Source organism: Phascolarctos cinereus, unplaced genomic scaffold (genome assembly GCF_003287225.1).
Source record: "Phascolarctos cinereus isolate Bilbo 61053 unplaced genomic scaffold, phaCin_HiC Scaffold_5;HRSCAF=322, whole genome shotgun sequence".
In the NCBI taxonomy this organism is placed as follows: Eukaryota; Metazoa; Chordata; class Mammalia; order Diprotodontia; family Phascolarctidae; genus Phascolarctos; species Phascolarctos cinereus.
The window spans coordinates 195,436,762-195,461,211 of record NW_027555958.1 but is presented as its reverse complement, the minus strand read 5'-3'; the positions used below and the strand labels follow the sequence as shown (position 1 = coordinate 195,461,211).

Below are 24,450 nucleotides of genomic sequence, written 5' to 3'. Positions count from 1 at the left end.
GAGATGACTGAACAGATCTAGCTCAGAAAAAGGTAGGTACTAGTATATCTCTAGAGATTCTATAAGAATAAGCACAATAATAGCAGCATTTCTGTAGAAATGTTTTTCCTTTTTTTTTTTAAGGCAATTGGGGTTAAGTGACTTGCCCAGGGTCACACAGATAGTAAGTGTCGAGTGTTTGGTCTGAGGTCACATTTGAACTCAGCTCCTGACTTCAGGGCCGGCGCTCTATCCACTGCACTTTTCTATATAATTTTTAGGGCAACTGGGTGGCGTGGTGGATACAGTACCAGGCCTAGAGGCAGGAAGACTCATCTTCATGAGTTCAGATCCAACCTCAGACACTTACTAGTGGTGTGGTCCTGGCCAAGTCACTTAACCCTGTTTGCTTCAGTGCCTCATCTGTAAAATGAGCTAGATGAGGAAATGGCAATCCACTCTAGTATCTTTACCAAGAAAACCTCAGATGGCATCATGAAGATTCATAAAGGACTGAAAAACAACTGAACAAAAACAGAATTTTAAAGTTTGCAAAGCACTTTGCATATATTATCTTATTTGATCCCTACAACAACCCCATGAGGAAGGTGCTATTATTATGTACATATCGCAAATGAGGAAATTGAGGCTGAGAGGGGCTAAATGACTTGCCCAGGGTCACAGAGCTGGAAAATGTCTAAAGCATTTCTTACTGCAAATTTGGCACTATAGCCACTACACCAACTTTGCTGCCTGTGAGAGGGAAAATAATGCAAGATGAATTAGAGACTGTCAAAGTGAAATCCGAACAATACAGTCACAAATTCCAGTGAGATAGAAAGGAAATGAGGAAGAATCCCAACAACCAATTGTAGCTGAACAGAGTCACATTATCAGAGTCTGAGCTCTGAGGAGCTCAGATTTAACAGAACATACACAAAAGATGAAAGAAACACTTAACCCAAGGATCAGTATGATGAATGTTAGCAACTTATGAGACTAGCCCCTGGAAGTAGGAAACACAGGATCAACTGTGGCTTTAAAAAAAAAAAGGTATATGCCAAGTAAAACAAAACTTTTAAAATATTAACATTTGTAACAAGAAGGAAAACAAAAGTGGACTATGACTCCTGCTTAAGGTAGATAGGGAGAAAACAAAACTAAATTTTATGTAGCTTCACCACCAAAGAGAATGATCATCAACCTGGGATGTATAAAACAAAGTTGGTTAAGGGGGAAATGAAACCCAGTGTAGGTGAAAGCATAGTAATAAAACACGTAGATGGTCTAAACAGATCAAGTCTTCAGATCCAGACAAATTATATCTCAGGTTACTTTAAAAATTCACAGATGTTATCAAAGAACTATTGTTGAGAAATCTTTGAGAAATGGAAATGGGAAGCATGCAAGAAGAATGATGATCGATAAATGTCACTATGTTCAAAAGTGTGTGTGTGTGTGTGTGTGTGTGTGTGTGTGTGTGTGTGTGTGTATTGGAGGGAAGGGATAATCTATACCATCACAAAATTCTTTAATGAATGGTTTGTGAGCCCTCAGGGGGTGGAGGTGGGGATGCAATCACTAGAAGAAAAAAAGGCTCACTAAGAACAAGTCATGTAAAATTAAATATCCTTTTATAAGGATTTTCACTAGAATTACCAGGTTAGTAGACAAAAAGAATTGTATAAATATAATGCATTTGCCAAAGTATTTAATAAAGTCCCAAATGATAGCCTTGTGCAGGTAAGATGTTGGATTATTGGTTGACCAATAATACTCAAAGAATGTTGATCATTATCAACCCTGAAGTTGGTATCTTATTGATGCTGTAGGGCTGTGTTCTTGATGCTATATTACCCAAGATTTTTATCAACAACTGGGATTGAAGACATAGATGGATTATGATCTATACCATTAAAAAGTGTACCCACATCACTGAAACCACTAACATCAAAGTAACCTGAATTAATAATATGCAGAAGGAATGCCCATTAACATTGCACATGACATGAAGCTGGGAGGAAACAGCTATTACTATAGATGACACAATCTGGATTCAAAAAATATATTAATAATTTGGAACTGTTGACTGAAATCACCAAGGTGCACTTTAACTGAGATAACTAGAAAATCTAATATTTTACTTCTGATATTAAACTGCATTGTATAATTCTGAGGACACCCTGATTAAAATATGAAAAAGACCTGGAAGTTATAGTTGACCAAAAGCTCAATGTAAGTTAAGAACATGTCTTTTTCTTTTAAACATTTATGAAAAAGAAAAAAAGCTAAGGTAATCTTAGGCTACATATAAAATCAAAGTCTATATCAAAGAAGCTATTAGTTCTTCATAGCCCATGGTAATAGTTCACTGTCCCTGATCACACCACATCTGGAGCAGTGTGATCAGTTTCAAGTACCATATTTTAAAAGAGATATTAACACATTAGAATGTATGAATTAAATGCCACCAAGATGGAAAGGGGTCTGTAAACCCTGCCATATTAGAATCAGTTGAAGAAACAGATTCTTAGTTTGCTCTGCAGAAGAGAAGATTTAGAGGGTCATGAGAGCTATCTTCACATATCTGAAGAAATATAATGGGGAAGCAGAATTCCAGAGAGAGCAGAAACTAGGGCCAATGATATAAATTGCAATAAGTCAAATTTTGGCTTACCATAAGGAAGAACTTTCTATTAGAACTATCTATGAATGGAATGAACTGAGTTCCTCATCACAGGAAGTGTTGAAATAGAGATTGAAACTTTGGGGAAGGGATTCTAGAATAGGAAGAGAAATTGGACTGAGATTATTTTTAAGTTGTTTTCCAACTGTAAGATTCTGTTGCCTCTATGGTCAGAAAAAGTCTGAGCATTCTTCCTTCTTATATTAGATTATAATGACTGTGCTGAAGGAAAGTTCTTGGACTTGCTTTCAGATTGTCTTGGCTTATTTCATCAGCTATAACTCTTAGGAAGGAAAGAACCATGGAAAATGCTATTTTCCAGAATATCTGATTTCATCTCAACCCAGATATAAACATTCAGAACATGAAAGATGAATACTCAAAAATATTAGCTGATAGCCCATCTTTTAAAACTTTACAATGATTCCAGTAATTCTACTTATTGATTAAAGCTTTTTATGGATATTTAAGGCTTAAGAGGTACTTGTTGCATTAGCTAGAGGGAGGGAAGGAGAGGAACTTATTCAACTGCACACTCCAAATCAACCTTAAAGATTCTAAGTAATGTTGTACTTAATTCTTCTTGAATTGCAGTGGGAGCTGGGGCATGTTATCAGGTACATTTTGTCTTTGAAAAGCTTTTCTTTTGTAGAAGAATCATTCAGATAGAACATTTTGCAAATTACCAAGTTTCAAAAGAAATGTAATTTCAAGATACTTGGGAATGAAATAGACTTCAGCTGCTTCCTTTGACAAATACACTCTTTTGTTGACATTAGGTAGCATGTCTGCCAGGCAAACACTATCTGCCAATGTGTTTCCTATAGATGCTAACATATATGTAGTCCTATTATACAGTGAAAATAATAGCCTGCATTTGAATCAGGCTTTATGTTGACAAAATACTGAACACACACTGTTTCAAGTCAGATCAAAACTATTTTATCTATATTGATTAGACATTATTTTTATCAATATCTATCTCTCAGAATAGAATATAAGTTCCTTGAACAAAAAAAAAATACTTTAATTTTTGCCTTTGTTTCCCTGGAATCTAGTGTACCTCTTGGCACATATTGGCTGCTTTATAAAATGCTTGTTGATTGAACTACATAAACTATGTAGCATAAAGTACTATGTTAATGCAGCTAGGTGACATAGTGAATAAGGGATTTCTTTATCAAGTACTGTGTTTCCTTGGATGAGGGTGTGACTGCAGGAATTTCTATGTTGTTTGAGATAGATTGAATTTATAAATTTAAATATAAACTGAAATTATAAATTTATAAACTGCAGGTCAGAGTTCATTATTCCTTAGTACACTTTAAATTTCTTAATGACACACCTAGGTAGGAGATGAGTTCAACACTCTAGCCTCAGACACTTAGAAACTATGTGACCCTGGGCAACTCACCTTGCCTCAGTTTCCTCAACTCTAAAACGGGGATAATAATATCACCTACCTCCCAAGATTGCTGTGAGGATCAAATGAGATATATGTAAGAAAAAAGGTGTTTACCACAGAGTCTGCATATAGTAAGCACTTAATAAATGCTTATTCCCTTTCTCTATTTCATGCTCATTCTTGCTATCACTGCTTCTGACAGTAATAGTAATAATGATACTGCTTCATTGTAGCCCAGGATATGCCCTTATATTTGCACGTTTTGTAAAATTAACATTGCTAAACATATGGAAAGTCAGACAAATTCAAATTTTAGAGAGGGTAGCTTCATAGGATTAATAGCATTAAGGCTGCTGAGACCTTAGAAGTCATTTGGCCCAGTCCTCTTGGTTTGCAGATGAGAAACCCAAAATTCATAAAAGTTAAGTGATTTGCCTAAAGTTACATTGACACTACATAACAAAGTCAAAATTCAAACACAGGTCTTCTAACTTCAAATCCAACATGCTTTCCACCATATTATTTCTGCCAATGCTCGATTTGAAGAAAAATAACATATATGAACTATTATTTCTCCTATTTAGCTTTGAAAAGTATATAACACCCATAGAATGCTTACAGAGAACACAGTACAAGTGGAAGTCTCTTGAGTATATCTAAGCAGTGCCAGGGTGGTTCCATATAGTTCAATGTGTCCTAGATTGGGAGTTAGAGGAACTAGATTCAAATCCCACTTTTGCTATGTATTAGGGATAGGCCCCTGGACACATCATTGGGCCTCAGCTTTTCATGAATTAAAAGGAGGAAATTGGCCTCATGAAGACAGTGTATTTTTTGCATCAGGCTAAATACAATGAGCTGTCTAATTTAAAGATCCAATTCCCCATTTTTGTGCCATTCAGATCATTGGTGCTTTGGGTCTGTTGATCGCTTAATAGTGTTGTTTGCTTTGGTTCATTTTATGAAGAGTTATTAGGAAACTTTTTTTCTTTTAGGAAGCTTTTTTCAGATGATTTTAATTCTCTTCCTAAATAATTTGGTGAAATAACTTTTTAAAATTTTCAGTGAGTATATATAGCATACCATTTAAAGGATGGTGTCACCTGCCTGGCTAATGCTTTAAACATGTGCTTGGTTTAGAAGCATCATCTATTTTATAAACCATCCTTGAAATCCCTAAAGTAAAGCTGTGCACATTTGGTATTTTTGATTTTGTATTTTGTATTATTGATTCCCATTTAGCCCATAAGACAAGTTTTATGAAAGCTTCTTTTCAGAAGCTGAGATGTTTTGGGGCTCACTATCTCTTACAAATACCTTTTCCCATTTTTTTTGTAGTCAGTCTCTCCCAAAGAAGGGCAAAAAGATGAAAGGAGTAAAAGAAAATGGGTTAGAAACATATAATGACAGAGCTATAAAGGATCTTAGAGCCCACATAGTGCAGTCCCTTGGTTTTAAAGATGAGGAAAATAGGGCCTAGAAGAGTGAATTGACTTAACCAAGATTATGACTAGTTAATGGCAGAACTGGGATTTGAACTCTGGATTACTCTGAAACAAAATCTGTAGCAATTTCACAAAGATAATGGCTTATATATAACTGTATATATATATATATATATATATATATATGTATATTTGTGCACATATACATATATACATGCAAATAATAAACCATTAGAGACCATGCCTTATTATTATCTTGTATCCCTGCGACATCCAGTCCAATGCTAAATACTAAATACATACGATTGATTGCACAGTAAAGCCTCATATCCCATTGGTCGTGATAGCGGTAGTTGATCCACACAGTATTTCTGCAGACCAATGCAAGAAGAATATGATTATCTTCTAAGTTCTAGGGGCTGCTTAGGGAAGCTGGAAACCAGAGATGGGGAAGTAGAGATTCTTCATGTGCCAAAATGGATCTATAGTTATGGTGGTTTGTACTCTGAGGGTTATCAACTAAAATGTTACTCTAATGTAGAGGCTTTCCTTGCAAAATTATTTATATGGGAAAGATATGTGCTTCTTATGTTTGGGTAAAATATGCAACAAGGGAGGTGATGAAAAAAGAAGTAAGTGAATCAATAGTAAGGAAAAGAGGTATCTTGAGATTACATGACCTATATCTACCAAAAATCCATATATTCCATAAAGAAAATGAAGAAATAGTGAAACTGTCATCATGAAGTCCATAGAGGTGTTTAAGTGAGTAAATAAATCCTTCCTTCACTTTCATGATTTCTCCTCTTCCTGGAAGACTGAAGCTGCATCTCAATGTTAATGTTAGTCATTTTTCTTTATTTGATACCATGTAAATTAAACTGTCCCCAGAGAGTAATACCAACACTTCAACCAGTGGTTTTTGTTGTGCAGACAGAGAGCAGGGCGATAAACAATGAATGGCCAGACCACATTAATATATTTGCAAATTTAAGAGAAAGCAAGTATGGTTTTTAGCATGTTGATTAGACACCCTCACCCAGTAGTGAACTTATAGAAATAATATGTTTAAAATTCAAAAGGCAGACATAGGTTGATTATAATATGCACAGTTAAAAGGAATTCTTATGTAGTTTAGAGTCCATGAGTATTTGAGAGACACCACTTAAGCCAAGGCTATATTTACCATTTGTTGATCTTTATATTGGTGAACTGGCTTAAAGCATAATACAAAATGAATATAAATATTAAGAGAAGAGAGTGAAGTACAGTGTGAAACTTGTAGTACACATTTCATGCTTTTTTTTAACGTTGGGATCCTCCAATATTTTTTCTAAAGTAAAGAAAATTTCTCTCAAAAATGGCAATCATTTCTCTTTGATGTTTGACCACTGCCACCAAAAACAGTCTTTCTATGCTAGCTGCCAATCTTCCTTATTTTTATAATGAATTCAAGCTATTGATTGCATGAGCTTTTCAGAAATGGTTCCAAATTATAAATCTGTCCTAGAATAAGTAGACAAGGCTTTTTATCCTGCTACACAGGATGATTAGCTTCTGATTTTGAAAGTGAACCTTCCTTTGGGTTAGGTGACTTATCCTGAGTTTGTTGCCCAAGCCATGCAATTTATGTCACTTTGATGCTAAGACTGGAGAATCTGTCTCCTTATTTCCAAGAAGAAGCACCTTAGCTGGATTACTACTTAAAGTTAACAACTCTTGACTTCTGAGATCCACAACTACAGTCACAAGAATGGTTAGAGAGGAGTAATTTCTGTTGCCAGATTTAATCAGGAATTTCATACTCCTCCTTTCTACTCTTGTGAATACAAAGGAATCTTTCAGAATCTTGAAAATGTATCAACCTTTTCAAATAAGCCAATGCCTTGTCATTGAAATTGTAGTCAGTTCCTGAAAAGGAGCTGTCCGTGGTTGTTCCAGCAAATTAATAGTTTCTTTCCTTCTTCCCACCTCCACCCTCATGGGGTTTCTTGGGGAAAGTTAGCAATTAAACCACTGTCTGGGGAACTCACAGATTCTTTATTTGGGGGAATAAAAGCAAACCATCTACCAAGAAACCCCTCCTTCAATAAGTTAAAAATATTATGTCAGCGGCTCAAATCACTCAACATTGAATAGAAATATATATAGTTTGACACTGAGAATATGTGTGCCTTCTGACTACCTTCATAATTCAATATCTATTCATTTTAATGGCTCCAGTGTTTTTATTATCACCAATTTAAATGTATCTGTCTACAATCTTAATTCAATGTTATCAGATTTAATTTTGTTTTTGTTTTTGTTTTTCAGCTTTCTCCTTGTCTTTGGTTGCTTGATTTTGTCAGTGTTTTCTACCATCCCCGAGCACACAAAATTGGCTTCTAGTTGCCTCCTGATTCTGGTAAGTGAAATTTATGAACAGAAACCTACATAAAGTCTAAATACTGCCTAACCATAAAGTTTATGTCTGTTATTTAGAGTATATATAATCTTCCAAAAATTCTATCAGAGATGAAAAGGGTAAATAATGGAGTGCATCAGTTTCAAAGTTTAGTGAAGATCAGGAAGAATTACCTACAAGCAGGACAGCTTTGAAAGTTACAAGCTATACAAAAAAATACAACCATAGTTTTATGTACAGTGATCTTTTTCTGTTCTACTCTGTATATTTAAGTGCCTTTTTTACATGTCCAGAATTTAAAAAAAAAACTTTATGTAATTAATAATCATGGGCTGCAAATTAGGGGTTTAAAGTACATAATAAAGAACAGACAATACTAGAAAGTAGTTAGGTGATTATATTTATACATCCTGATTAGCAAGTTATCAGAAAAGCACCAGCTACTACATGAGATTTCTCTTTCCTTTTCCCTTGTCTCTCATCATACGTTATAATGGCAGGTACTCAACAACTCCAGTTTGGCAGCAAGTGAACAGAAATGAATGTGGATTGAATAGAGAATAAGAATGTGGCATCTGGTAGAAACATAGGTGGCTCTTTCATGTGCTATATCAACCAACAGATTGCTTTGAGCGTTCCACTGCTGATGCAGTTGCCCTCATATGTAACCTGCAGTTTTCTCAGTTTCCAAACTTTCTAAACATATGCAATTCTTTTTTTAAAAGTTCCCCAAAGACATTTTAGTCTGAATTATTTTGTGTCATAGATATAGAGCTTGAAGGGATCTTTGGGGCTATGTAGTACAACTACCTGATTTTACAGATGAGGAGACTGAGGGTAAAGTGACTTTCCCAAATACACACAAGAAGTAGCACAGCTGGGATTTAAACCCAGGCCTTTTACTCCAAATCTGGTATATTTTTAACTCTCACATTTAAGTCAATCGAGATTTTTTTAAGTGCTTACAACATTCTGGGCACTGGGACAGATGCTAGGGATATAAATACAAAAGATGAAACAATGCCTACCTGTAAGATGTTTACATAATTTTAAATTTATTTTGTTACATTTTAAGTTCCAAGCTGTCTCCCTTCCTTTCTCCACCCCTCCCCACTAGAGAAAGGCACCATTTTGCATAGATAAATAGCTAGACAGATAGATAAATAGGTAGGTAGGTAGGTAAAAACCATACTATGCATACTCCTATTTATAAGTTCTTTCTCTGAAGGTGGGTAGCATCTTCCTTCATAGGTCCTTTGTAGTTGATTTGAATATTTACAATACTCAGAGTAGCTTAGTAATTCATAGTTATTTTTCCAATATTGCTGTCACTGTATCCAACATTCTCTTGGTTCTGCTCATTGCATTCTTCATTATTTCATGCAAGTCTTTCCATGTTTTTCTAAAATCAACCTGCCCATCATTTCTACAGCATAAGGGTATTCCATCACAATCACATACCACAACTTATTCAGCCATTCACCAATTGATGGGCACACCCTTAATTTCCAAAGGTGTTTACGTTCTAACAGAGTTGTGCTTTCTAATACAACCCAAGTGACCTATTATAAGAACTATATCAAATAAAATTTTAAAATCTGTTCTTTTCCACTTATTGTGACCTGTCTAATAGAGTAGCTAGGGCCTAGAAGTGGCCATTCTTTTCTTAAACAACTATCCAAATGATCCACAAATGAAACCTTTCTATTAATTCCAACTCAGGTACATACCTATGAAGTGGTGTGCTGATGCATCACAAAAATAAAGATAAGTTACATGTTTGAAATAGCATTTCATTTGAACAAAATGAGTTTCACTGCCCTGGCTGTTCTGTGGAGGTTGAGAGTGAAAGAAGGTATTTAAGAATGTTATCTGTAGCACAGTGCATTGTAAAAAGCACTAAATTTGCAGACCAAATACCTCAGTTCCAGTCCTGGCTCTGCCACTTGTATGACCTTGAAGAAGTCACTTTACCTCTCTAGGCCTCAGTTTCCACATTTAGAAAATGAAAGGGTTACACTTGAGAGCTGTTATGGTGCCTTCTTGCTCCAAAGCTATTATCCCATGAGCATTCTCCAGGGCTATTTGACATTAGCAATGCACCTAGTCATTCTGATGTATCTTGCAGAAATCAGCCATTCTGATGAACAGGAAATTGTTGTTCATCAAACTTAAAGCCTACTCAGGAGCAGAATGTAAATACACCCAGTAACCCAAGAGACCAAGAGGGCTCATTTAATATGTCAGCCATTGATAATGGACCCCCAAACATTACACTGAATTCCGTGGCAATTAAGAAGTCAGGTGGTGATTGCAATCATGAATTTTTTAAAAGCTATTGAAGAGGAAAGAGTTGACCAGCAGCAGTTCAGTAATTTGGAGTAAGTTGGAATACGGCAATTTGAGAAGTAGTCCTAAGTCCCTTGATGTTAAGAGCATTCTGATTTATCACAAGATGAGTACCTCTGTATGAGTGGGAGTGCTACTTTGAACAATGGTGGGCAGGCAGTGCTTGCAATGTAGTGTTCTCAGAAAGCTGTTGCTAAGCGCTTTCCTATGAGAGAGGAGATTTGTTAGTCATCTTCCTTTTATGCAAATTGTGATGAATTATCAAGTATCTCAGGGCACCCTACTCTTTGAAGAGAACAGCATTGTTAATGTCAACTTAGAAATATGCCCAATGTGTTGCATGGCTAACTATGATTTAATCACTGATGAAAACTAAAAACAGTTTCCATAAGAACATAGAGTTTTAATTAGACAGCAAAAACTCAAGTGTGTCCATGGTTTGCCCATTTTTTCCCTTTAACTGGAAATTAATGAACAAAAAATGTATGCATACTAATTTTTTCACCAGTTAATATTTGCATGTCACTTATACTAATTGTGTAATTACTGTAGAAAGAAATAGGAAATTCTAGCACGCATAATGATTCGAGGAGTATGTTGTTCATATTTTAATATAGAATATTTAGCTAGTTAATCTGATTTCAAATTGAGTGTCTCTCCTGGGAATCATAAACAATCAAAACTTGAAAAGCAACATTTTGACTTTTATTTCCATTACAAGTAGAGAATTAAATTGGAAAAAAAAATAAACCACAAATAGTGATTTTCATTTTTTTTATAAGTAGATTTCTACCCTAGGCAGCATGAGGTAGTGGACAAAACTCTGGTTTGAGATCATATGACCTAGATTGAAATCTCAGCTCTGCTAGTTACCTCCTTGTTAATCTCTTTGTACTCCCACTAAATAATGTAAACTCCCTGGAAAAAGAGACTCTCAATTGTTTCCTCATTGTATCCTCAGGACCTAGCACAGGGCCTGGTATATAGTAGGCATTTAAATAGTTGTTAATTGATTGACTTCAGTTTCCTCATCTGGAGAACTACCATCAATGATCCCTAAGGTCCCCTCATTTTTTAAATTCTGTGTTTCTAAATAAACTTATTTTTTTGCAGTGCTGAAATATATTCCATGATTTATCTATAAATCTTCTTGAGCCATATTTTTATGCAAGTTAAACATGCACAAATCTGTAGAGTGGATCACTTTGTAGTTGAAATCCTGACCATCAGACACATCTCCCAAGCTCACTTTCTTCCACATCATGTCATTCACCTGGATATTTCTCTGACATTTTTTTTCTTTTTGGATGAGACCTGTGATTTATAGCTAAAGACAGCTTCTTGTGAGTAACTGCTTCCACCAATAGAGATAACCACAAGCTGTGCAATTTACAGTATTAGAGAGTCACTTGGGGTAATTGAGAGACTAAATTACTTTTTCAACTCGTATTGGTTATTTACCACTTCTCTGGACCCAGTTTGCCCTCACCTGTTGCCCAATGACTTCGAATAGCCTAAGTCTACCAGACTTTGCCAAATACTATAAATATTTCAACTTATCATCATATTCTACTTCCCACAAAAAACCCATTCCTCCTCTTATTCCTGACCAGTCTATTTCTCTTCTATTAAACCAAACGAGGCTATCAGTCAGACAAACACAAATTGGACAAAAAACATACCACATTCAATGACCATTTTCCACATTCCAAATCCTAGACTTGATGGATGTTTGCTTATTTGATTTTTTAATTATACGGCACAAAAGAGGTGGAGTTTCATTCCTTACATAATGTTTTCATATTCTTGATAGGTTGGTGAAAGTGACTTCCTTAGTGTATCAGCATGTGGTCTTGCCTTATTATGTACAGACATGCAGGATAATTGTGTAATTTTGATAATGTTAGTCTGGAAAATATTAGAAATCATCTTTGAAAATTACAATTTTTACAGCAATCTTAAACCCTTGGTCAAATTCTTCTAATTATGAGAGCTTTTCTCACATTCTAATCCAGCTAAATGGATTACATTGGCACACATTAAGTATGAAACATATGCTCTTTCTAACTACTTTCTATTTCCGGTGACTAATAAAACAGTTCTTGATGGGACTGATGACAGTTTTCATGGCTTTATCAACTGTTCTATCAAAGGTCTACATCTGTTGAGTAGAACATGGAGCTGAGAGAGCTCCAAAACTGACAGAGTTGATTATTGTGGCTTCCATCCAATGACTCAAAACTGTGAGCACAACATGACATGAAGTTGTGTATGGGAATTCCAAGGACAATGTGGAACTTAAGCTCCTTCCCTGCAGCTTATAGCCTCATGCCATATGCATTTCCTGGAGTTTGTTTCTCTCTTACTTAAAGTTGACCTTCCAAAAAAAGTACAATTGCCATCACCCAATGCAGACTCTTCTGTCAGCTTTCTCTCCAGAAGTGGTAATGTTTTGGTTACAAGATTTGCTACAAGTGTTGCTTACAACTCTTTTCATAAAAAGTTATTTACTTGGAGTAAATAGTAAAGGCCCAGTTTATCAGAGTATATTAATCCTGCACTATCCACAAACTTGGTCACAAGCACTCCAAATAAAAATTGACAGGGACTGCTGCAAGGAAACAAGATCTGGGTGACCTAGTAAATGAAGCAAAGCCATCATTTCTGCTATGTCCAATCACCATCTGCTTCCCTTGAGGTGAGTGCACGTTCATAAAGAGCACTGTTAGGTCTTTACATTGAATTACTGTGGGGAACTTTATATTTCTATAAGACTCTTATTTCAAGATACAAAATCTGTAACCTCTTTCCTGAAAGAGTCATTTGGAGTTCCACTGATCCCTACGTGGAGAGCCATTTGCTTCCAATTATATTCATTGTAAGATATTAATTTTAGACCTTTAAATTTTTGCTAGAGATTGCTTACCAAATTGAGAAATAATACTTATCTATATATGAGAGGTATCGTGAAACTGTAATACACTGGCCTGCCCAGGTCATTCTCCTCCTTTAAGTTTAGCACCTAGCTCACCATTTTCTTTCCCTCCCCAATTCTTGCCCTTATACTAGGGGACTGGAATATCCATATAGATATTCCTTCAACCTCCCTAACCTCCTATTTCCTCAACCTCCTTAGGTCCCAATGACTTACTCTTTTTGTTTGTTTGTTTTGGCAATCAGAGTTAAGTGACTTGCCTAGCAAAACACAGCTAGTAAGTGTCTAGGGTCTAAGGCCAGATTTGAACTCAGGTCCCCCTGACTCCAGGGCCAGTGCTCTATCCACTGTACCACCCAGCTGCCCCATTCATGACTTACTCTTTTAATCAACTTTAGCCACATGTGGGGATGGTCACATATTCAATATACAATGTCCTAATTAAAAATGCTGACATTTCCCTATCTGAACATAACCTCTTCTCCCTATGTTTCAGCCCTCCTATACCTATTCTTTGCCTCATGGCTGGTAGAAGGTGGTATCTGCTTCATGGCTGTTCCCATGTCAAGTAGGATAGAAGCCCCTTGAGGGCAGAGACTATTTCATTTCTTTCTTTGTGCAGTGAGTGGCATACAGTAGATACTTAATAAGTGCTTTTTCATTGGTTGACCAATGCAGTATTGTATAATGGCGTAGAAGTCAGGATCACTTGGATCCAGTGTTTGCTTCTGGCACATGCTAGGGCCATAAAGATGAGCGAACCATTTAACCCTCATCTTGAGCAGCACTGTGAGATTATGCTATATCTGAATTAGTGGAAGGAGTCTCTAATTCCCTCTACCCCTGAGCATTTTCTTAAGCCAGTACTCCTACTCTGACTTCACTTTCCTCTCTCTCCAACTTCAACCCAATATTTAGCCATTCCAACTTTACACTGACCTCTGTTCTTGAGTCCTTACACTTTTATTATACTGTCATTCTTTTTTTGCCAAACCTCAGCTCTGGATTACCCCTGCCTCCATCTCCTCCATTCCTGCTCATGAGCTACTAAACAAAGGTGGAAGAAATCTCACAGTCACACTCACTAGATAATATTAGAAATCATGCTATCCAGCTGGACCCTCACACTGCTGCAAAACTAATTCTTTTTCTTTAAACATAGATCTGATTATGAGGACCATCCCCCAACACAAAGAGAGAGAGAAAGAGAAAGAGAGAGAGAAAGAGAAAGAGAAGAGAGAGAGAGAGAGAGAGAGAGAGAGAGAGAGAGAGAGAGAGAATTCGAGTGACTTCTTATTGCCTCCTTAGTAAAATAAAAACTCCTCTGTTTGGCTTTTAAAACCCTACACAACCTGTCTCCCACCTGTCTTTCCAGCCTCCGCCTCCTCCTCCTTCTCCACTCTGTGATCCAGTCTATTTCTCACCCATGATAGTCCATTTCTTATTTCCATACTGGCCAACCCTTATGCCTAGAATTCACTCTTTCCTTATCTTCCCCACTAAGGTACAGGTAGAATCCTTAGGGTCTTCTTCTTTTAAGATTCAGTTCCAGCACCATCTTCTATGGTAAAATTTTCCTGATTCCCCCCAACTGCTTGTGTCTTACCTCCCAAACTGCATTATATTCAATTGCTTTATTAATATTTATATTTATTACATTTTTATTTATGCTGTACAGATTTATTTATGTACTTTTCTCTTCTATTAGACTATAAGCTTCTTGTGGATATATATCATTTCATTCTTTGTAATTGTATCCCCAGTGACTGATACATAGTAGATGCTTAATAAATTTTGGTTGATGGATCAATTGATATGTGGAAGAAAGAATCATTACTAGGGAAGCATTGGTCACATTCTCTCATCCATTACCTCATAGATGATCTCAGGGTTTTTATACAATCAAATATGTAGAGCCAGAAGGGACCTTAAGGACAAAGCAGTCTAACCCTCTCATTTTACAGACAAAAAATGAGCCCCAAAGAGATAAAATGGCCTGTTCAAGGGTACTCATGTAGTGAGTGGCAGAGCCAGGATCAAAACCCAGATCGTTTGATGCCAGATCCAGAGTACTATGCTGCCTCCTTTTGTTTTATATTGTTTTTCATCCTGCTAGCTGCATGTAAGACTGAACTTTAGTTTCCTCATCTATAAACAAAGGAATTGAATTAGATGTGCTTTCAAGTACTTTCCAGCAAAATTCTATGGTTCTATATCCCATGATCTATTCTGGGAATAATGTAATTTCATTTTGCCATCCAATTCTATCTTTAGGGACAGGAGGAAATGAGAGTTAGTCATGATGTACCAAAGGCTATACAGTGATAAAGCTGCACATGAACAGGAGTGACCCTAAAGTTACAGTTATTCAGATTACACTACAAGTGTGGATGGACTAGGGCTGATTGACTTGACTGAACTGAAAGACTGGAAAGAAAATAGACTCCTGATTCTACATAAGTCCAGCTCAAGCCAAATGTGATATCTAGGTCACTGTGTTTTTGTTTTTTTATAAATTTGCTTCTGACTAGCAACACGGATTCTTCTAATGCTCACAAGTCATAATTAAAGGGCAATTCAGTTTCAGCAATTTCAATTCAGTTTTGGAATCAGAACTTGAAACTAGATTTTCCTGACTCTGTGTTGATTGATTGATTGATCAGTGAGAGGCAATTCATAGATCTCCATAGATCCCATGGTCCAGGCAAACCATATTCTTGATATTTCTTATACATCACACCCCATCTCTCATCCCTGTGTCCCTGCACAGACTATCCCCCATGCCTGAAACACCCTCCCACCTCATCTCCACTGCTTAGAATCCCTAGTTTCCTCCAAATCTTGACTCAAGTATCTTCTACTTGAAGCATTTCATGATACCTCCAACTCTTATCACCTCTCAACCAAAATTACCTTGTGTATATTTTGAATATACTTAATATACATGTGTTGTCTCCTCCAATAAATTCAGAAATGCTTTAGTAGAGAGAGTTTTCTCACTGAGAATTCTTCATATTAGTGAAATCACAGGTCTAATTCATACACGCAAACACACATACACATCCTATCTATCCATTCAGATATACCTATATCCTTGCCTGTGGCTTCATCAGTAAAAGAAATTCCTAGTTCAGAGACTCCTTCCACTAATTCAGATATAACAATCTCATAGTGCTGCTCAAGATGAGGGTTAAGTGGTTTGCTCATCTTTATAGCCCTAGCATGTGCCAGAAGCAAACACTGGATCGAAGTGATCCTGACTTCTAGGCCATTATGCAACACTGCATTGGTCAACCAATGAAAAAGCACTCATTAAGCATCTACTGTATGCCACTCAATGCACAAAGAAAGAAATGAAATAGTCTCTGCCCTCAAGGGGCTTCTATTCTACTTGACATGAGAAGAATCATGAGGCAGATACCACCTTCTACCAGCCATGAGACAGATACAACCTTCTACCTGAACCCTTTTCTGACCCTTTCAGTTGCTAGCACTCTTTCACTCTCAAAATCACTTAATATATGTTGTGTATTTACTTATCTGCATACATGCATTGCCTCCAGTGATGCAGAGCAAAACCCACCCATTCCTTCTCATATTGTCTTGCACTTGTCCATGTCCTCCTACAAGTTCAGCACAATGGTCCATCCAATGTTCTAGAGGTCTTTCTTGCTTCCTTCTCACATTGTGAGAGTACCAGTGGAACACTCTATCCACCTATCATCTTTCATTCTTGTCATGTGACCAGCCCATTTTCTCTTCTTTTCATACAATTCCTTGGTGCTGTTTTTATCCTCATTCTTTTTTGAGTTCCTCATCACCTCATTACATTCCTCATTGTAGCATACTCATACCCACCGTTCACTTCTCTATCGCCCTCTGTGTGATTCTCCTTATTAACTCTCTAGAGAGAGCTGTATTTCCCTGTATTGTTGCCATATAGCAACAATGGTAGAATATTAGTAGTAAAAAGATGGGTCTCGCCTGCTTGAGAAACTTAGAGTGAGTAAAGGAGGCTTGAAATCCGCAAACACAATCACAAAGCATTTATTAAGCACGTGCTGTGTGCCAGGCACTGTGCTAGGTGGCAGGATACAGATACAAGAACTGAAACAATCCCTATTTGCTCTCCTTCTCCTATTTAACTCTTGGCCTAATTTATTGCCATATGTGTTGGCCAGATAAACATACTGATGAAAAAGCTCTGTAGGGTATTCATCAAAATGAATGTTCAAATCTGAGAAATGGACATTCTTCATCTACTTGATCTTTTCTGTGTAGAGAGGTAGGACAAACTCCTTTGAGTAACTGATAGCCACTTTAAGAAGGATCTGAAGCATTCTGGGAATTAATGCAACAAACACAGTGTCATCTGCAAATGGAAACCTCCAGATGCTGACCACACCATTCAACAGGGATTTATTTTGTCTTACCCATTTAAAATGGTGTGCAACCCACCATCCACAGTTGGTGGTCAGGAAAACTATTACCAATTTGAGAAATGTGAAAAGGGTCTCATTATATCTTTTGGCCTAGGTAAAGCTGCCCTTTTATCAAAACCTCAAAACACTGCCATCATCTGACTAAGAAGTGGCAAATTGTGGTTTATTATATAGCTGTTTCAGAATACCTGGATAGTCAACACATTATCAACACAGCAAGAACTTATAATTTGCTTATTGTGCATTATTCTTTCCAGTAGGTTCAAACTAAATATGACTGTTGTCTTGCTTTGCCCAATTGAGGCATTTTTGAAATGGTAGGCACATATCTAACACCCATTATTTTATCATATATTAAATACAGTAATTGAACTTGCTATTAAAAGAACATATTCTGTCTTCTTTGTAAAGTAGATAACCTCTCCACAGTTTTTCTGTGTCATAAGTTTAAATTCTTTTGTTTAGCTTAATTTTTGATGATCCACAAACATTTTAGCATTTTCCAGCATAAAAGGAAGACTTGAAGACTTAGGAGACAGTTTTTCTTTTGTACTAACTGGATTCTGGACTTAAAGAAAAAAGACATATGTTATGTTCATTGGACTCTTTATAGAATCATAAAATTTAAGAATTCAAAGGAATCTTGGAAGTGATTGAATCCAATCCATGCCTAAAGAGGAAACCCCTCTAGAGTAACCCTGGCATAACCAGAAGAAGGCTACCAGCATTGTGGGAAGACTGGAGACCAGTTGAAGAAACTGGGGTAGTTTGGCCTAGAGAAGAGAAAACAGGAAAAATAAAATCATTGTCTTCTAGCATCTGGAAGGTTATCATGTGAAAGAGGGATTAAATCTGTTCTGCTTGGCACCAGAAAACAAAATTAGAATCAGAGGGTGGAAGTGGCAAAAAAAATGATGTTAGATTTAATGTAAGGAAAAACTCATCCAGTCTGTTTGAGACTTCCAGTGATGGGGAGCTCACCACCATATAGGCACCTATTACTTTGGGATAACTCAGATTTTTAGGAAGATTTTCCCCAGATCAAGTTTATTGAGTAATAAGCCCTAGCTGTCTTATTCTCAAGATAGATTTTCTGCATAATCCCAATCAGAAACTGATCAGGTCAATCATAATTGCAGTCTTATTGAATAATCCGTGAAAACAACACACCCCTTCATAAGGGTAATTTTTTTTATACTTTGGAACAAATAATTTACTTGGGGGAGTTCAAATATACTACTCCAGAACAAGAAAGTCCCATGTATGAATATACCCCCTAGAAACAATACAAGTAAGAATACAAATTAATATCAATACAACCTCTTTATTGATCATTCTTTTTCATTTGCCAAATCACTCTGCTTTTCTTATCAATGTGTCCTCCTTCCTCCCAAACCTCTACCCCTATGGGAAGAGCAGCCAAGTTTGACTAAAAACTACCGTGTTACTATAATTTACCATCATAGAACCACAGATCTAGAGAGAGAAGAGACCTCACAAGTCATCCCTTTATTTTACACAGAAGGAAACCAGAAGGAGAGGCCCAGAAAAGTTAAGTTGCTGCCAAAGGTTACATTGGTAGCAAGCATCAGAAACAGTATTTGAACCTCAGTCCTCTGATTTCTGAGCCATTTCTATCATGCCACCTCTACAACTTTTAGATTGGCAAAAGAAACAATTTTTGCCACATTTTCCAGGAACAAATTTTACTAGACTGGAATATCTTTGTGCATAGGATTATACAGATCAGATGCAGAAAAAAAAAAAAAGATTGTACTTATTCATCTGAAATCTCTAGCATTGAACATGATGTGACAGGATCTCAGAGAATATAAATAATAGTCCATTCAAGTAGGGCTATATTGTGTTTTTAAATGAAATGACAAACTATAAGATGTGACAGTATGACATAAGAAGTATGTATGACAGTGAGCTAACTCTAATATCATAACCTTGCAATTTAATGAGAAAAGCTTTTATATCTGCCCAAGAAACAAGAGAAACTATGCAATTATTTTCTCACTTGACTCTCATCAAGAAAAATGCAAATAAAACTTTAAATGATTCATGAAGATTTTTTAAATCATCAATCCACTGGTGACTGTAAGGAATTTAAAAAAACTCATGTAGTTAACCACCTACACTGAATCTTAACTAGAGGATAATAATATAGTAAATTGCTATGTTAAAGTATTTGGAATACTTCTGGAAGTAGCTGTACAAGTTAGAGATATTGAAATCATGCCTGAAAAAAAATCTCACTAACTGCATGCCTTTATAAAGATTTTAAGAAGGATAATACTGGTACATTCAGGTGTGGACAGTCACATGTGATCCTAGCTCCATTCTACACTACATTTCATTAAAATGTGTGTTTCAAATGTTAGAAAAGTAGTCAATAGAGAGCTTCCTAATAAATTGCCAGTGGAAGGAAGGAAAAGAAAGAGGGAAGAAGAAAGGAAGGAGGAGGAAAACAAGGAAAGAGGGAAGGAAGAAGAGGAAGGAGAAAAAAGGAGAGAGAAAGGGGAAGGGAGGAAGGAGGAAAGGAAAGAAAGAGGGAAAGAAAGAAAGAGAGAAGGAAGGAAGGAAAGGACAGAGGGAGGGAAGGAAATAAGTATTTATTAAGCATCTACTATGTACCAATCACTGTGTTGTTAAATGCTAGGAATACAAAGGAAAAATAGTAGTAATAGTTAGCATTTGTATATCACCTAACATGTGCCAGGCACCATGCTAGGTGCTTTACAAATATTCTCTCTTTTGATCCTCACAACAACCCTTGAAGACAGGTATTGTTATTATTCACATTTTACAGATGAAGAAAAATGAGGCAGACAAAGGTTAAGCGACTTACTCATGGTCACATAGCTAGTAAGTGTCTGAACTGGATTTGCACTCTTTCTGACTCCAGGTCCTGTTCACTATCCTTTCAACACCTAGCTGCCAAGCTTACTTATCTGAGTTCACATTGCATCCCTCAAGTAGAAGAGAAATTCCTTTAGGGCAGAGGCAGATTTTTTTTCTTTGGGGGAGGAGGGTGCATAGCACATAGTAAGCAATTAATAAATGTTTGTTGAATTGAATTGAATGTCTTAGAAACAAGGTGAAGGCATTCACTTGGCATGCAGCCACAGTTTAAAGGAGGTAAAAATAAGATGAATCACCTGTTAGAAGACATATCAGCTTCTGGAAAGTTAGATGTTCCCAAACCCTAAATGTCAGCCAGGCAAAAAAAAAAAAAATTGCAGCCTGGATTAAATAAAGCTGTTATTGACCTGGCTTCCTCATATTTGTAAATCAAGATAAAACCACCAAAACAATTTTGGAAAATTATAAATTTATAACTCTATGTGTTTATATCTGTGTCTATATTTGACATAGATATATTAAACCATTATAAATATATATATATAAAACCAAGAACATATGGAGTATCTCATCATTTATATGGAATCCCTCTTCAACTTTAACTTTTTACTGGATTTCTTCCATGACACCTTTGGTGAGTCTCCTAGTTTTATGCCCCACCTATAACACTATATATTTAAGCCCACTCTTACACTGGATTTTACGTGTACTTATATGAAAGGGTGCCCTAAGTTGTTGGGTGGAATATTATGTACTAACAATTCTTACTGTATCACTATAGTACATACTTTTTTTCTAAAAGCTACTTAGAACTATTGGCCAATATCAATGGGAATCACCACGGTGGAAGCTTTGATGGACAATACAAGAAACCCTATCTCCTCAGGGTTACTCTAGAACTCTACGGTGATCAGCTCTTAGAAACAAGGTGAAGGCATTCATTTGGCCAAACTGAAGAGTAACTTAGGATGATAGCCATATGTTTCTGAGAGTATCTTAATGTGATAAAAAAAAAAACTCACAGCTTTGAAAAAGAAGGGCAAACTCTAAACAGGTCCATGGCATTAGGGGAAAAGACACAAGAAATAAAGAAGGAAGGGCCCACTTAAGACAAGAGAGTTTGGGACCCAGGAAAATTACCTTGTATGCTCAACACTGTGTCCACCTTTGCCCCAATCAAATATTTTATACCTACTACATACTTCTAGGTTAAAATAAATATCAAGTTTGGCCTTGAAGAAGGGGGAAAAAACCCATAAATTATAGAATATCAAGGGAGAGAACCAATAGCCTAACCTCTCTTCCTTGCTTTCAGAAGGAGAGGATAATTAATAGAAGAGGATAATTAAATTAAATGTATGTACATGTAGCTCCCACTCTGGATCCACTCTCCCACCTCACTTCTACTCCCTAGAGTAGAGCTGATCCCTGTAAAGTTCTAGAGTAACCCTGAGGGGATAGGGTTTCTTGTTTTATCCATCAAAGCTTTCACCGTGGTGATTCCCATTGATATTGGCCAATAGTTCTAAGTAGCTTTTAGAAAAAGGTATTTACTATAGTGATACAGTAAGAAATGTTAGTACATAATATTCCACCCAACAACTTAGGGCACCCTTTCATATAAGTACATATAAAATCCAGTGTAAGAGTGGGCTTAAATATATAGTGTTATAGGTGAGGCATAAAACTAGGAGACTCACCAAAGGTGTCATGGAAGAAATCCAGTAAAAAGTTAAAGTTGAAGAGGGATTCCATATAAATGATGAGATACTCCATATGTTCTTGGTTATATATTCCATGTTACTAGTTGCATGAAGCTTTGGGCAACTATAGAATCTGTCTAACCATTTATACAAGAAAAGAAAAAAATAACAAATGGATCAAGTTAAACACACTAACAAGTTCATCCTCCAAGGAATCCATTGTGGATAGGCATGGCAAGTGGATATTGAGTTGGGCACATACATAATTAAACAGGAGGAGAGTAGCCTGAATTACCTTTGAGAAATTGCAGAGGTTTTTTTTAAATGACTCCAAACTTCTGCCTGGGTGAAATGTTTACAGTTTTAATACCAATATTCTATTAGTTTTGTTGTATGACTGCTAGTTATGGAATGCTGTAGGATCTAAAGAATTGAAAAGGAGTATCATGCAGATGGCAATGGAGAGTGGAATTATGGGTGTGAGCAGGCTGTACGTTACCCTGTGTGACCCTGGGCAAGTCACTTAACCCCAACTGCCTAACCAAAAAAAAAAAAAAAGAAATGTATAGTGGAAAAATAAAATGGGTTGGTCACATGACAAGAGTGAGGGATAACTAACTGATGAGCAGCACATGTGCTCTACTGGTAGGCCTACACTGTTGGGCAAAGAGTAATGAAGGAGATGCCCATGGTGATCCAGCTGGAAGATATGGGCAAAAATTATACAAGACAGACAAGCAAAGATCAGTTGTGCTCTACATTGTTAAAGGCAATACCCAGAAGGATGAGATCACAGATTAGTTTAAGTATTTGAGTAACTTGGAAATTGACTGTTTTCCTTTTTCTAATAGTGATCTGGAGATATGTTTTATAACCATACTGTAAAGTCTGGCTATTTTTCCTCTGTCTCTTTATAGTTTACTTGCATGGAACCTAAAAGAGAATGAGGTATAAACAAGGGTATGAAACTGGCTGTGTGGCCCACTAGAATCTAAGAAAGGCAGTGGATAGAGCACTGGGCCTGGAGTCAGGAAGAACTGAGTTCAAATCCACCCTCAAACACTTACTAGTTGTCATTCTGGTCAAGTCACTTATGCTCTATCTGCCTCATTGTCCTTATCTGTAAAATGGGGATAATAACAGTATGAACCTCCCAGAGTTGTTGTAAAGATCAGACATGATATTGTTTGTGAAGTTCTTTGTAAGCCTTTAAATGTTATATGAGGCAGCTAGATGTCACAGTAGATAGAGTGGCAGTCCTGGAGTCAGAAAGGCTGATCTTCCTGAGTTCAAATCTGGCCGCAGATACTTGCTAGCTATGTAACCCTGGGCAAGTCACTTAACCCTGTCTGCCTCAGTTCCTTATTTGTAAAATGAGCTGGAGAAGGAAATGGAAAACCACTCCAGTATCTTTGCCAAGAAACTCCAAAAAGGGGTTACAAAGAGTCAGACATGCCTGAAAAATGACTAAGCAATAGGGGCTGCTAGGTGGTACAGTGGGTAAAGCCCTGGCCTTGAAGTCAGGAGGACCCAGTCCAAATCTGGCCTCAGACCAAATACTTGACACTTACTAGCTGTGTGACCAGGGTGAGTCATTTAACCCCAATTGCCTAAAAAAAAAAAAACCTAAGCAAGTGCTATATAAATGTTAGCTATTATCGTTTAGTGACAAAAAATATTATAACCAAATATAAAGTTAGAGAGTACAGGGAAGGAAAGCACAATACCAAACAGTCAATAATAATCATTATTAATATGAAACCTTGAGTTTTAAAAGTATTTTGTTCAGAGTTTTGATAATAAATCTTAATGATATAGATCTGTTTTTTCTGGTTTTAATTTCAATCAGAACCCTACAGTTACAGACCTTTTACTACAATATTTAAACAAAAAAAATGCTATTTCCTTTATTCTACCCCCCCAAAAAAAAAAAAACCAAGCACACACTTCAAACTATAAAAGCAGAAATTTCTGTACCATGGACAGCAGTGGATCACAGAGGCAAAGTAAGGAACTATGGACAGAGTAGCCTGGAGATGAGAAAGAGTTTGATTGCATTGAGAAAAATACCTAAACCATAAAGTTATAATTGGAAGTTGGGAACTAGATGGAAAGTATTCTATATGGGTGCTACCAGGAACTAGAGCTCATATCAAGATAATGGCTTGAAACAAGGACTGGCAATCAGAAGGCACATTGTTGTTATAGTTTCAAGTAAGGTAGTAAATTAAACC

General features: G+C 36.5%; 1 protein-coding gene across 1 annotated transcript in view; it reads left to right on the top strand.

The window, feature by feature from the left end:
- Nucleotides 1–24,450, top strand: part of KCNQ5 (potassium voltage-gated channel subfamily Q member 5) — a 664,784-nt gene that overhangs the window by 428,151 nt on the left and 212,183 nt on the right. Inside the window, exon 2 of the mRNA XM_021000132.2 lies at nt 7,829–7,919. Within this exon, the coding sequence (XP_020855791.1) occupies nt 7,829–7,919 (91 nt within the window). The remainder of the gene's footprint in view (nt 1–7,828; nt 7,920–24,450) is intronic.